General features: G+C 32.1%; 1 protein-coding gene across 2 annotated transcripts; it reads right to left on the bottom strand.

Moving 5' to 3' along the window:
- Positions 1-110: 110 nt before the first annotated feature.
- On the bottom strand, positions 111-5,042 carry LOC110413127 (Transducin/WD40 repeat-like superfamily protein). 2 transcript variants are annotated; one of them, XR_002444923.2, is made up of 10 exons: positions 4,424-5,042; positions 4,116-4,328; positions 3,820-4,020; positions 3,635-3,742; positions 3,371-3,508; positions 3,011-3,262; positions 2,570-2,890; positions 1,772-1,949; positions 1,587-1,672; positions 111-637 (listed from the first exon to the last, which is right to left on the bottom strand). XR_002444923.2 is itself a non-coding variant. In XM_021423835.2 (9 exons), exons 1-8 carry the CDS (start codon positions 4,889-4,891, stop codon positions 1,782-1,784), a joined length of 1,869 nt encoding a protein of 622 aa, XP_021279510.1. In that variant the 5' UTR covers positions 4,892-5,042; the 3' UTR covers positions 111-637; positions 1,772-1,781. The 2 variants fall into 2 exon arrangements, 1 of the variants encoding a protein (XP_021279510.1); XM_021423835.2 differs by lacking the exon at positions 1,587-1,672.
- Positions 5,043-15,269: the final 10,227 nt, after the last annotated feature.

The raw sequence follows: 15,269 nt of genomic DNA, 5'->3' as shown, positions 1-15,269 counted from the left end.
GGGTGGTGGCCTCTGAAACTATTGGCATCGACCCTAAGCCATATCAAATCAAAGTGGGTGCAGAGCCATAAAATGTGAGCTCACTTGCGGCTAAAGGTTGCAAAAAAGAATTTTGTAACATAATAGTAATAATTGGGGAATGCCACACATAACTCATATGTCTGTTGCACTGCATACAGCAAACAATCATCATCATCCCGATCTTTTATGGGGATGGGATGCCTAGGAAAATCAGAGATTGATCTTACTCACAAACCCTGTAAATGTCAATAGTTTAATCCAACAGTTTATAGAGTAACTCGTATTCTTTATCAACATTTTAGCTTTGAAAGATCATCTGTTGCTTTACAGCAAACTGTTTATGGCCTGGATTTGAGGCTTTCATCCGGTATAGCTCAAATCAGTGCTGTAACCAAGCTACAAAAGTGGTCCAAATTTCCGTCAATTTGATATTGCATTACTCTCATGAAGCATGATTGAGAGTTGGGACTGCCAAGTCGACCACATTCTTCAGCTGGGCGATGCATGTGTCAATTGCTGACCTTATTTGGTTAATGCACAGTGCATGCCTCCCCACCCAAGAAAAGCTTGAAAATGATTTCGCAAGTTTTGTCCAGCCTCGCCGGGTTTCAAAGATCTGTTAAGGCACAATTTCCAAATTAATATTCCAAAGATCAGATAAGGCATTTTCTGTTGCCAATAAACAGACTCTAAGAGATGAAACCGGTCAATGTTGCCAGGGATAATTTGAGATGGCATCACTATGCAACAACATACAAGAACACTCCACATAAACTCTTCAGTAAGATGCTAATTTTAAGGTCATCATCAATTGTAAAAGAATCACAACTTTTCCACTGGGGTGAGCCGTGTGCCAAGCTCCACAGACTAAACAAACTTATAAAGGCATGAGGGCAAACTAAACGGTCATTTGTAAAATTTATACTAATCATTACAGCTATATTGTTCTTCAATTAATTTTCATTCTAATACTATTCATAGGCTAGAAGCTATTCACCTACTTGTCAGATCTTTCAAAATGCTTACTATAGACAGTAGGCACAAGGATCCATCCTGTGAAAAATGAATAAAGTAAAACATTTACTTAAGAGCTGATCACTCCAATTATACAAAGGCATGTGGTAAAAAGAATTACCCATATATGCCCAAGGAACCTTTTATTATGGCAGTTTGATGTAAGATTGCAAGGAAAAGAATGGATGAAATAATCCCAATTCATGTAAAACTATTCAACTATGCATTCACCCATAAGCAGTTGACCACCCAGCGAGATAAAATGTCTATACAAATAAAATTCTTTTATAATTCAATGTCTATGATTTACGATGGACAAATCATTAGCCTCATTATGCATAATTTCACTTGGCAAATTCAATCAAATCTACCTATTTGATATTATTATATTATGATAAAAATTCTTTCAGAGACAAACTAATTAATATTAAATCCTGCAATTGCTAGGACAAAGGGAATCAACCATTTTTCGAGGATTACATGCAAATAATAAAATTTACAGACCATTCCACAAAAACAAAAATTTTAGCAAAGACAGACAATGGTGGCACCTTCAATTAACCAGTTCAGTTCAAAGAGTTCTGCAGGAGCACATATTACACTTTGATATTGAGTGTCTGTGTGTAAAACCTGGACACTATGTAAAGTGATATGCGTGTTAGATTGTTTGTAACTATGAATTGTTTAAAAGAGGAAAAATACTAAAAAAAAACTATTTAGTAGAATGAAATGCTACCATAATCAGATCATTTCTCTTCATCCTCAGAATCTGACTTTGCAAAAACAGGTTCAGGCTGGGTTTGAGCATATGCTGGAGCAATGAACTTGGGGTCATTAGCTGCAACATCAGCATACTTAAGTATAGCTTCTCTAGGATCTTCTTCCATCCATGTTTCCTTGATCATTCCCCCTTGCTGTAATGGCAGTCAATAGGTAAGTGGGTGTTTGACCCAGCTCATGGAAAAGCTATTCTACCGCAAAAATAGAAGTGGTCCACAAAATTTTAAAATTCTTAGCTTATGCAGGAATCTCATTTGGGCTTTTAAAGGAAGCTACAAATCAAAACACTTTCAAAAGAGCTAATGTATAATAACACATATTCAATGACATTTTAATTTATAAAATTTCAGGGAGAACTATATTTTTTACATTCAGTTTTTTATTTGGCTCGATTTTTCTTTTGATTTTATTTATTTATTTTTAATTAATAAAAAAATGTTATTATATTTTATTTATTTCTTTCATTTCAAAACTTATGATTTGTTGAGTAAAGTTCAGTTTTTTATTTTTTATTTATTAAAATTAAATTAAATTATTATCAAATAATTTTTTACATCTTACATACCTTTGAATTAAATTTTTCAAATACTATTTTAGTTTCTCCTTGCAGCATTTTCAAAATGGCTCTACTTAAACAGCACTTCTTGGAGAAGCACCAGCTCCGTCAAATAGGACAGAGTCTTTTCCAGCAGCTTTAGTTATACAAGATAAGAAGGTACTGAGTCAGGTTCTTGGAAAGGAAAAATGCCATTACCTTAAGAAGATACTGAGTCAACAAGCTACCCTTACTTGCACCCACTCTTCCACCATATCCTGGTCCTGTTATGGGAAGTTCAGGCTTATGCGACTTGATAGGATCCTTCAGTATCTTCTCCCGTTGACGCTTACGGCTTGGTTGGTCTCTAAACAATGGTAGTGCATGAGGGTTATGAATCACAAGCGGTGCCTCAAAATCATCAACAGATTTCTTCCTAGGTGCACGTGCAACACAAACAAGAGCACCTCTCTCACTAAGGGTTGGATCGTACAGCACATGTGTCCCTCCTTGGCTTTTATCCCCAGCTGTTGCAAATATCTTAAAACAGAAAGAATTAAATGAGTATTATTGATCAGTTCAAACCTTTTAACCATGTATGTGCATGGGGTAGGTGTGCTTACAGTTGGTTAACGCATAGAGAGATAGAGTATGGTATACCTGATTTAGTCTTGGGTGCCAAGTACACTGCACAACACTACAAGTTGGGGATACCCCAACTCTTTGAACAAGTTCAAGTTTTGAACGATCATAAAAGCACAGCAAACCTCCAGTAGTACTTTCCCTCTCAATGGATGTCCCAGTTAGAAAAAGTTGCTCATCAGGACTAAATGCAATATTTGTTTGAGCATAGTGATTTGGGAGATCATCAAACACCTTAAGAGGGACTTTAATCTGGCGTAAATCCCAAACCTGACATACATTGCATAATCAACAACAAATATCAAGATCCTAAGATGGATTTTGCTTTAGGAGGGGGGGGTTCATCATTGATCTGGTCGTAACCACTGTGCTAGTTACCTTGAGTGAACCATCAAAGCTTCTGGACAGCAAAATTCTTCCATCAGTAGAAAACTTTAGTGCAGTGATATCATCAGAATGACTTTTTTCAATGTATATATCTGGCCTGCTTCCCCATCCAGGCTTAAGGTTCCATATCTGCCAGGATAATGCAAGCAAGCATGTAGTTTTGAGGAGAAAATAGAAGCAACACCATGAAACCAAGCTATTTTAGCTTGCAATCAATCAACATTAAAGAAGTGTCTAGCTATCAGCAACAAGTACCTGTATAGAACCATCTCCAATTCCACCTACAATGCATTTCCCTTCTCGATCCCATGCACATGTTGTAACAGGAATTCTTCCTGGCCGTGCAAGTTTTGGTTTGATAACCTATATAACAAACAATTGAACGCATTTTCTTCACATAATCTCCTTCAGTATGATCAGCAATGTTAGGAAATACAGACCTGCTTTTGACTTTTGAAGTCATTAACATCCCATATACGAAGCGACCCATCTTCAGATGATGTTAAAATTGTCTCCTTGGTTTTCGGATGCCACTCTCCGCAAGTCAACCCAGATATATGTCCCTTAGTATTCTTTAAATCACGAATATACATATCCCCTTTCACAAACTCACCTAAAGTAAGTCCATCTCGGTCATATATCTAAAACGCAAAAAAGAAAACAATAATGACTAACTAACCAATAAATACAATAACTTTAGGGGAAAAAAAAACTAAAGACTTATGCAAGAAGTAACCTTAGCTTGAGCACAGCCAGTGACACACAAAAACCGGTCTGCCGTGGGACTCCAGCTTAGATTACGAACTTGGTGGCCTTCAAATGGTTCAAGCTGTCTAAATGATTGTAAACGAGAATTCATTCCTTGGAAATCAAACATTCGAACAGTATAATCATAACTACCAGAAAGAACCCTAGATCCAGAGTGATCAATTGCAAGAGCTGAAACAATCTGAAAGCAATAAACATTATTAGAATTTAATTATTTTAGTAATTACAGCTTAAATGACATTTTACCTTGAAAAAAAAAAGAATTAGATAAATTACCTTATTATGTCCCTTGAGAATAATCTCATTGCTCATTGGTATCCGATACCGATTCTCCTCCTCCTCATCTGAGTCCGAACTGGGCCCAGCTGGCGGCCGTGGCGGCCCAATCATGACATAGTCATCATCATCACCACCTGAACCTGGAGGCGGCCGAGGAGGTCCCACCATGACGTCACCATCATCCTCATCAGGGGCAGGAGCAGAAGGACGGGGCGGGCCAATCATGGAGTCATTAATGTTAGGGTTGGGAGGTTTGGAATTGCGGAGAGAATCGAGCCAAGCTTTGGAGGAGGAGGAAAGAGAAGGGAGGTCTTCCTTGGTTTTATTATTACTATTATTGGCGGCGGCGGAACGGCGAGTGGCGTTGTGGATGGCTTCGAGAGAGGTTTGGGACTTTTGTTGCTTACCGAAAGTGAGAGGGAATTGAGCTCTGATTCCGTCGTAAATATCAGCGTCGTCTTCCATTTTCCTTTCCCCCTCGCTGTTCTGCTCAAATTCAATTCAAAAATGTGATTTTGTCTTCCTTTTCTTTAAGATTTGGGGAAGATTTATAGCTTAATTGTTTGTAATAGCTACCATGAACACGAAATTTGCTTTATTTAAAGCCGGGAATTGAACTGGAGCCTGAACGGGTGGAAAGGGAAATAAAGCGCCAGCGGGCTTGGCAGGTGTAGACCTTTAAGGTCTGAAAGTTTGGCCCAAATAATAGATGGCCATGGTGTAGCAGCTAGCCAGGCTCACAAGCCCAGCCCATTTTCTGTCGTTTTTGGGAATTTCATTTTTTCTGTGTTAAAAAATTATTTAGTAAATAGATATTTTAGTTAGATTTAACTTAAAACTAAAATTTTGGTATTTAAATTTAGGACCTATGGACAAACTTAGGCTTTCTATTTAAGGCTTCATCTAGAATTGTACTCCTAATATCTGAATTTTATGAGGAGTTTGGAATGAGGAAAGTTACTAACATTTCTTGTAATGTGAGTAGTAAAATTTCTTTACAATGTTTGGTAAGAAAAAAAAATCAAAATTAAACTCCATAGACCTCTTATAGTATGATATTTTCTTACATAGCACTCCAAGATTATTTTTTTCTCACATAAAACTTTATGTTTTACTTTTGTTATTAAATGAGATAACGATGTTAAATTTTCAATTAATTTTTTATAAAAAGACAATAAAAACCTTTCTCTTATAATTATTTTATTTTTTTCTGTTAATTTAATTTAATATTTTTTTTATTTCTCTTATAGCTTTTCTCTCACTTTCCCTCCTCATATATACACCTTAGACATCATTTGAACTCAAAAATTTAAGTTAATGACGTACAACCTTTTTTGAAACTCATTCACTTCTTAACTTTTTTTCTTTTTTGCCGAACATTCACATCTCAATTAAGATGTCACAAAATAAACAAATTTGAAACAAAGACAATAGGGTTTTAAATTAATTTATCATAGCACAATGTTTCTTGATTTCACCTTGGTTGCTAATAAGGACTCTTAACTTTACCCATACTTAGCAAAATCTTTGCCAAAGTAAGATTCATGGTAAAAGCCTAAAAGATGACATAAGCTTTAATATCTCTTAATCATTGAGAAAGGCAAGCATCTACCATAATTAAAAACTATCTTGATGAGGGGCCAATTGTTCTCAATTAGAGTGCCATGTTGATAGGATTGATTTTGACTTCAATTTTAGGATGCAGATAGTACTTTGTAGAAATGGGATGGTTTTGTTGTCTTCGTCATGGGTCTGATTTTGTAATGAAAACAATATTTTGTAGAAAATGAAGGGTTTTTTTTTTTAATCTTTCTAACATATAAGTTGAGGGTTTTTTTTTATAATTGTGGCATGCTATTAACTTGAGTTCTCTGTTACTATTTCTCTTTCTTGTCTTTTTTAGGTCTTTTTTTTCACTTCAATTTATTTGTCTCTTCATCTTTCTTTTAGAAATTTCCCTCTTACTTGCCTTGTTTTATTTGCTCTTTTCATTCTTTCTTCTTTTTTTGTCTTGTTTTTCAACTTTCTTGCTTTTTCCTCTTGCTTTATCTCTATTTCTTTGACTGTTAATTTTTTTTTTCAGATTTCAATTGGTTGTTTTTTGATTTAGGTTTATGGTTTTTTTCCCCACTTCTTGGTCTCATTTACTTTTTTTCGATTTGGGTTTTTAAGTTTTTCTTTCTTGCTTTTTTGTCTTATTTACTTTTTTTTATTTTTGTTAGCTTTATTCTTGTTTTGATGTGATAAAATTTATTGAACTTAATGAGTTTTGAAAGTGAGAGATATTTTTGAGTATTAAGAAAATCCTTAAAGAATTGTTAAAGCTAAACTTAATAGAAAAATATATCACAGACTTTGATTGTTTGAACAAATTAAAATGGATGATCATGCTCTTAATTTTCTCAAAAGTCTCTTGTTTTCAAAATTAAATGTGCTAGCCCAAGGATCAAGTTTTCCAAAAAAAAATATGACTTGATTCTTGAATGAAAAAGAAGAAAAATATATTTCTTTATTTACAGGAAGAATCGATTATAGTGATGAAGAAGTCAATTCTCAAGCAAGATTAACAGTGAAGAATCAATTCTAAGATAAGGAGAAGTTGGTTCTTAGAAGACAAAAGCTTCAAGATTTGTGAAGAACCAACCTCAGAGACAAAGAATCGATTTTAAAGAAATAGAATGCAAAAGGAGAAAAGTACAAAAGAAAGAATCGATTCTACAAGAAGAAGAAGTCGGTTCTTGAAGTACCAAAAGTACAACTCAAAACTTGGTGACCAAGAAAGGCATGGCACAAATGGATAAAAGTGGAGTGGCAAAATTCAAGCTTGAATCCAAATTTTGAGACCAGTCCACAACGAAAAACTGACACCTTAAGCCAAAAGAATCGATTCTCCAAAATTGTAAAGGTGTCACATTTACTCCTAGTTGTAGAAAAATCGACACCTTGAAATAGAAGAATCGATTCTTCAAAGATAGAAAGCTACAAACTTTACAAAGAATTGGCAACTTGACTACAAGGAATCGATTCTACAAAAACAACAGAATTGTGCAAATTGGCTTCAATGTATAAGAAATTATTCAAAACTTATTCCAACAAGCAAAAAATCTCAAAAACTATAATAAATATGCATCTTGAGGATGTTAAAGAAAGAAGAGAAAAGGATTTTGAAAGATTTTGAATCATCCTTGAAAAGGTAAAGGGCGAAAAAATAAGAGAAATAACTATGAGCAAAAAATTCCCATCTTTGAGTAAACAAATAGCTTAAAGTCCTCATTTTTATTCTTCAGTCGATCTTTCTTGAGCTTAGACCATCATTTATTATCGTTATTTTTGTGAAAGCTATCACTTTTCTAAACCTAAACTTCATTATTAGTTTGTCTAGAGGTTTTTAGTTTGTGGTTCATTAAAATCCACTATTGTATTGATTATACCTCCAAGCAAAAGGTAAAAGGATTTTGCTTGATCTTTTAAAAGGATTTATTTTGTGTAAAAGTTGTGCATTAACTTGGAAAGGCGGTGTTTTGGTCGAGTTTACACTTCATCTTGTGAAAGGCAAGTTATAGAGGTTACGCCTGATCTTGCAAAAGGCATGTTGTAAAGGTTATGCCTGACACTATTGAAAAGATAAGTTGATAATGGATTCAAACTCTTTGTGCTATCAAAGGAGAGGATATAGGCATTGAAAGGTTGAACCTCTGTAAAAATCTTGTTAAGTCCCTTTTTACTTTACTGCTTTTTACTTATTAAGTTTATACTTTGTTTTATTGTTTTATTCTTTTACAGTTGAACTAATATTTGAAAAAAAAGAGAATTTTTACTTAACAACCAATTCATCCTCATTTTGGTAGTTTTACTTAAAGCTTATCTTTTCTATCAATTGGCATTAGAGCAGATTCTTTAGTTCTTTTTAAGTTTAACCACTTTTGAGAGATCTTGTACAAAAAGCTTAAAGTAACAACCATGGCATCTTCGAGCTTCATTAGTGAAGGACAATCAATGATGCGACCTCTTTTGTTTAAAAGGGAGAACTACCTATTTTGGAGAATGAGGTTTGAAAACTTTATACAATCTATTGCTTTAGATCTTTGGCATATTATTATTGATAGACCTCATATTCTTACCAAAACTGTTGATATTGTAAAATATGTCAAAACTAGAGTTGAATAGGATGATAAAGATAAAAAGTTGGTATAGCTGAATTACAAAGCTGTAACAGTTATTTTGTGTGCTCTTAGTGAAGATAAATTTAATAGAGTAGCTATGTGTTCCTTAGTAATAGAAATTTGGGACACATTAGAAAACTCGCCTGCCTTCTATTTAACTTTGAAAGTCATCATGCCATTCTTCACATCTATGATTGCTCCAACTGTAATTAAGAATGGTCATCCAAAAATTAAAAAAATTTCAGCATTCACTTCCATCTCAAGCACAATAAAGTCCGTCGAAATGTATAACTTTCCAACTTTAACCAAAACATCCTTTTGTTGTCTAATTTGCTACCCACTCAAGTATACTTATCAAACAAATAGTATAATAATAAGCAGAGTGTCTATTCCACAGAAAATTGATTTAAAATTTTACTAAGCATTAAAATTAACACAATTTAGTCTTATCCAAAGAATTAAAACTAAATGACTAATTAAATTAAAAATTAACTAAATCTAAGTAACAAAAATCTAACAAAAAAATCAAAGCAATAATATAACTCTATAAAAATCAATTTAAACAAACTTAAGATTACAATATCCCTCATACTCATCTAAACCTTACATCTTTCTCTCTTAATTTAATTCAATGGATTTGATTGCTAACTTAAAGTCCTCAATTATTTATAATGCTTTCTCGAAACTCTTATAAAAATATCTATTTAAGTCAAAACACTATATTCCTTGGTGAATTGAAATTAAAACAGACTCATTAAATCCATGCTCTAATTCCTAGCTATATACGACATATAGGTATATTCCTATCCTATACACAAATCAGTTTATTCATCCAAGCAAATAAATATGATTATATGCTATTCCAATCTTAGCCTACAATAAACTCAATTTCTTAAGTAATGTTTAGGTTTCCAGATCAATTTAATTTGTAGCTAAGTAATTAAAGGCATTAAAAATATATTGGAATAAACAATCCAATACTTTTAAAAATAAATAAAAAAGAGATTAAAAATTTAAACTACATGTGAGTTCAATTGCAATCCTAGAAAAAAGAAATTATCTACTCATAATTGCACTAATAAATAAAAACATCTTAACTTTGATCATCAAGAGTTATAAGAATATATATATATATATATATATATATAAAGAAACAAAAAATTGTCAATCTTGATCTTTAATCTTCCACTTTGATGGTTGCCCCTCAAATCTCTTTATGGCTAACTTCTCTAAAACTAAAACTAAATTTCTTCTTAAAAAAACAAAAACTCCTCATAATCCTAAACCTAGCATTATTGGCTATTTATAAAGGCTTAGAATAGGTGTTAAAACCCTATTAGGACTTTTTGGTCTTCCAAACAATGCACTAACCCACAACCTTTAACAATTGGGCTGGAAATTCAAATTTGGGCTCTTGATGCTGCAACATTGACCTTTTATACCACAGTGTAAGCTTGGCTTCTGGTCTTCATGCACAGTCTGCCACATTCTGTCAACTTCCAAAGCAATTTTTTCTAACTTCAAGGTAGAACTAGGCAAAGTAGTATGCACAAAAGTTCTAACTTTATCTCTTAGCTTCCCAATAACTCAAGAATCAAATCATTTGGACATCTAAAGTGGAAGTTATGCTCAAAATACTACAATAAGCATGCATAAAGCGTTGGTCCTTTAAACACCTTTCTTTACCAATTTGAAGCCTTATTCCTTAGAATGATACAAAAGCATAAAAACTAATAAATAATAACCAAACTAAAGCAAATAAACATAAAATAGCATATAATAAAATAACTCACTAAAAATAAACTAATTAAAAAGTCACTAAAAATAACTTAATTCTAATCTAAACTCAAGAAATTAGCTAACTTTTAAGAACAAAATGAGACTAGATAACTCAAAAAATAGAGTTTTCACATCCCCACACTTAAGATTTTGCTAGTCCTTAAGCAAAAAAAAAAAAGAAAAATAAACAGAACAAAGGCAACTAAACATTGAAAATAAAAAGACTTTACAAAAGACAAATTTTTTTTTCAAGTCATGATGTCTTAATTTTTCTCTCAAAAATTATCCCACAATTCCAATTTAAGGTAAAATATAGATAATCTTCAAACTCATGCATCAATTCAAGTGAAAATTCATTTTCGAATGGACTTTTTTTATGTGTGAATAATCTCTTACAAATAATATTATGCAATTTGGATTAGTTTATGCCAGCTCTAAGCGTAGATTAGTACTAAGATTCCATATGTTTGCTTTTCATCTCTCTCTCCACTAATATAGACTAACACTTATTCAAGGATTAGTAATTCTTTACTAAGCTTGTAACATAAGGCTAGGGTTTAGGTATGATAAAAGAAACATTTATGCTAAAATTCATCCTAAGCACTTAATCAATTTAAGACTTATTTAAAAGCTCAAAATATAATTTTTTGAAACACCCTCAAACTTATGATGCACTTTTCTTTTCTTTGCTCTTTTTTTTTTAAATGTCAGCATTTTAAAATATTTCTAGCACCAATCACCTTTTTCTTCACAATACCCTTGGTCCTTTCTTTTAACTCTAAGCTCAAAATATTTCCTAGAAAGATCAAAATACTTAAGGATGAAGGGTTCAAAATTGGAAATACATAAAAAAAGCTTAGGCTAACATATATATGTATTTGTCAAAGAAAAAGAAAATTATGGTCAAATAGGGGTCATTAGGGATAAATATATACAAAGGTTGGCTCAAAAAGGCTAAAACAGTTCAAAGATGACATAAATCATTTTTTATCCTAAGTGTTATCTAAGATTTTACCTCAAGACAGAATCAAACAAATTCCAAAATCCTTGAATTCACCAAACCTTTTATTAGCATAAACTTTTTTCTAAATTACATAACAATTCTAAGTAAAAGATATAGTGTACAAATTATTGGAAGTCTCATCCTACAATAAAGCTAACACAAGAGTATTAGCACAAACTTAAATCGCACCCATATTCTTCCCAAAAGCTAAAATCACAAGATAATCAAAATATCATCCTATGATTAAGAAAATCATAAACAAGGTTTCAAAATATCTCAAGCAAATTTTTTATTTTTGAATTTTTAAATCTTTATTTATTTATTTTTTTAATTTTTTATAAAAGTGAAAATAACGAAATTGCTAAAAATTAAATCCAACAAAACAAACAAAACAAAAGAAAATTTTAAAGAAAATAAATTAAAAACAAGTAGATTAGAAAAATAAAGACACACACCAAACAAAATCTAAAAACACCACCTCCCAAACTTAAAAGGAAACATTGTCCTTAATGTTTAATAAAAACAAAAAGAAGGTAAATGAAAACTCCCCTACAGTTAAAGAGTGATAGAAAGAATGTCAATGTCCTCCTCTTCATCATTGTCATCAGTTCCGTCAACATTATTTGGGATCATTTGGCAAAACAAGGAAAGCAACCATATCCATGCCCACAAGTCTTGCATATGCTTGCATCATGTGCTCAATGGCTCGAGTGCACTTTACTTAATCCATGCAGAGCTTAAGTTGCTCCATCCTTTGTTCCTTGGACAAGTTTTGGGGACCAGGCTCTCGGTACCTCATAGTAGACAAGCTACCTCCAATAGTGGACAACTCTTATCGCATAAATTTCTCACGCGTACCATCATCAATCAGACCCTTAGGATATAGCAACTTTTTCTCAAATCTGGACTCTACTCCAACTCTCTTACACAACTCGATAACCAAAGAAAGAAACCATATGTTGTTACGAGGTGTATTAGTAGAGCATAAGATGGTGATTTATATCAGTTTATAATTATCAATTGCCTTTCCAATCAAACTACAATAATGCAAAAAAGCTCTATCATTTGTAATATTGGTAACATGCTTCACCAAAAGTAATATAGATATAATAAAATACAACCAACACTTGTATGCACCCTAAAGTTGGCTATTCTTAAAAGACAAGTACAACCCTTCAACATCTTCCACTCCCCATTACCCTTACACAAATAATAATCACCTCATTAGAATCAGGTTCCCCAAAAATATATTCATAATACTCAAGAGCCATAGCCTTTGGAATCTCATAATAAGAATTAATAGCATTAGCATTAAATGGCATAAATTTTCCTCTAAAAATGTATACCCATTATTGTGTTCCTGTGTATTACCATAAAACTCCCTAACTATAGGTATCGCAAAGACAAAAGGATGTTTACAAAATGTGATCCACTACATAGCAAGAATAATCCCATGAATTTTTGGGTAACAACCATCACTAACAGTGAAACCTCTCTCAGGTACTAGAGTTTTATAGATCATTTCATCATTTTATCTCTTTTCAAAAGCAACAGGGATAAATCTAGTTCTATCATAGGAACCATTAACACTAGTCCTAGCTCTCTTGGGTGCCATTATTAACAACAAAATTAAACTCCAACAAATATCATAAATTAATCTCCAAATAATATTCAAACAAATACCCACCTAACAACTTGCAACTCTATACAATTAACTTTCATCGAAAAACATAACTATCGATCTCAAATCAAAGTTGCTCAACACTTAACTCAAAGCCAACACTTTTTGCATGCACAGTCTCAAAAGTCCACAATATCTCAAAAGCAAAAAAACGTAGACTTATTTGAATATTTGAAGCACCAACAATAAATGGTTGAAAGCTAAGAATGATTTAAAGGTTTGATATGCTTAATAACTATGGTGGAGTTGTAAAGAGAAATTGAAGAGAATGATAAAGGAAAAATGTTAGAGAGAGCAAGGGTTGGTGGCTAATGAGTGAGTGGTGGGGTGAAAAAGGGTTTAAATAAGGGTTAAGGTTTGATATTATTTTTTTCTTTTATTTTTTTTTTGTTTTTTCTTCTTCAATCGATTTGGCATCTTGGCCGTGCCGTAGCACGTGGCGTTACTCATGCAGCGTTGTGACAACGGTTGGGTTTTTTCGATTTGATGCCCTAATTTCTTATAGCCTCACGATGTGATTCCTTTTGCACCATGACAATAAATGTCGTTAGAGTAGGATCTTAGTGAATTCATGTGATTATGTAAAGTATAGATTTAAAATTTTCCTTTATAAAGGAAGCAAGCAATCCAATTACACAAACGGAAACACACGTTATTATTCTTGCAAGTAACATAATCACATCAAAAAGAAAAAGAACATATTAAGTAAGAAAACCATACCTTTTATTTTGAGATTCTTATTTTTGGATACCACCACACCAATGAATGATTTTTAAACCAAATAAGTTTACCACTTATCTTTCAAGAATACTTTCAAGTTGAACCTTAAGTGGACAAGGTGTGGAATGCAAGACTACAAAATGGCAATCCATTATGTCTCTCTTTTCTTTGGAAAAGCTTGGAGAAGGAGAAGAGAAGAAACAGTTGAAACTTTTTTAAGTAAAAGTACGTTCTTCTGTTTTTTTTTTTACCTCCAATCTCTTCTTTTTTATTAAAACTCTTATTTCAAAAGTTTAATCAAAATGAAACACTTTTGAATTAATCTTGACCATCCATTCAGAGTTATGAAAGCATCAAACATGCTCCATAATTATCAAAATTAAATTAAAAAATAAATATTTAATTCTTTATTATTATTTAGAGTTCTTGATAAAATAAAACTCCTTATTGAAATATAACTATTATTTTTTATTATCCATCTTTATTTAAAAAGAATTAATAATAAATAAAAGAGTAATAGACAAACAAGAGGCTCCTTTTATCAACATACATGTCTAGATTCATTTTACAAGAACCGTCCTAAAATTACCTTAATTTAAGACAACTTTTATCTGTAATTAAGACAAAAAATATTTTATCTTGTCTAAATTGAGACAAATATGTTTTCTTGTATAAATTAAGATAAAAAATATTTTTCTTGTCTTAAATTAAGACATATATTTTCTTGTCAAAATTAAGACCAAACATGTTTTCTTATCTAAATTTAGACAAACATGTTAAGCTACCATTTTTGTACACAATTTAATTAATCAAATTAAAACATGCATTCCAACTTAAACAAGATAAATTCTACAAAGCTAGGTGGGGAATCTATTTGGACATAAATATTTCAAGCTCCAATAAACTTAGAATTATTCTCAATCTCATTAAAAATAATTCAAGCTTATTAACCATGAAATCACTCCACCATAGATTCATGGTTGCACTCTTGGATTAACTATAATTACAAGAAACAATTCAATATTTGATATTAATTAGTAGTTGTCCAATTGCAAACCTTATATTGTGAACCCTCCAATGACAAAAGGTGAAATTACCATTTTACCTTTTATGTCAATTGTTTCCTTTAGTCTCAAATTTCATCCAGTTAGTTATTCAATACTCTAGATCTAATCTTTTGAGTATCTAGATGTGATGAATAGCTAATTCATCAATCCACTAGGCCCAGATTGATCACCAATCTTCCTGAAATCACTAGAAGTGATGTTAATGCTATGAACTGCATTATTTGGATATATGTTCTCAGTTGTTCATCTCGATTATAATCTCAAAATACAGAGCCTAGATCAACGCTTTATGATGATCATGCTCATGGTAAATCAAAGATTATAAGGAAATTAAACACGAGTCCACCATCTATCAAGATTTCGATTCTATTATAAGTAAATGCATAAGTGTGAGATCAAGATTTAGGTAACGGTAAAACTTAAATTTGAT

The sequence above is a fragment of the Theobroma umbraticum genome, unplaced genomic scaffold (assembly GCF_002168275.2).
Source record: "Theobroma umbraticum cultivar Fairchild unplaced genomic scaffold, ASM216827v3 scaffold_4.1, whole genome shotgun sequence".
In the NCBI taxonomy this organism is placed as follows: domain Eukaryota; kingdom Viridiplantae; phylum Streptophyta; class Magnoliopsida; order Malvales; family Malvaceae; genus Theobroma; species Theobroma umbraticum.
Note: the sequence above shows the minus strand (reverse complement) of the source record. Positions and strands in the feature narration are given on the sequence as shown.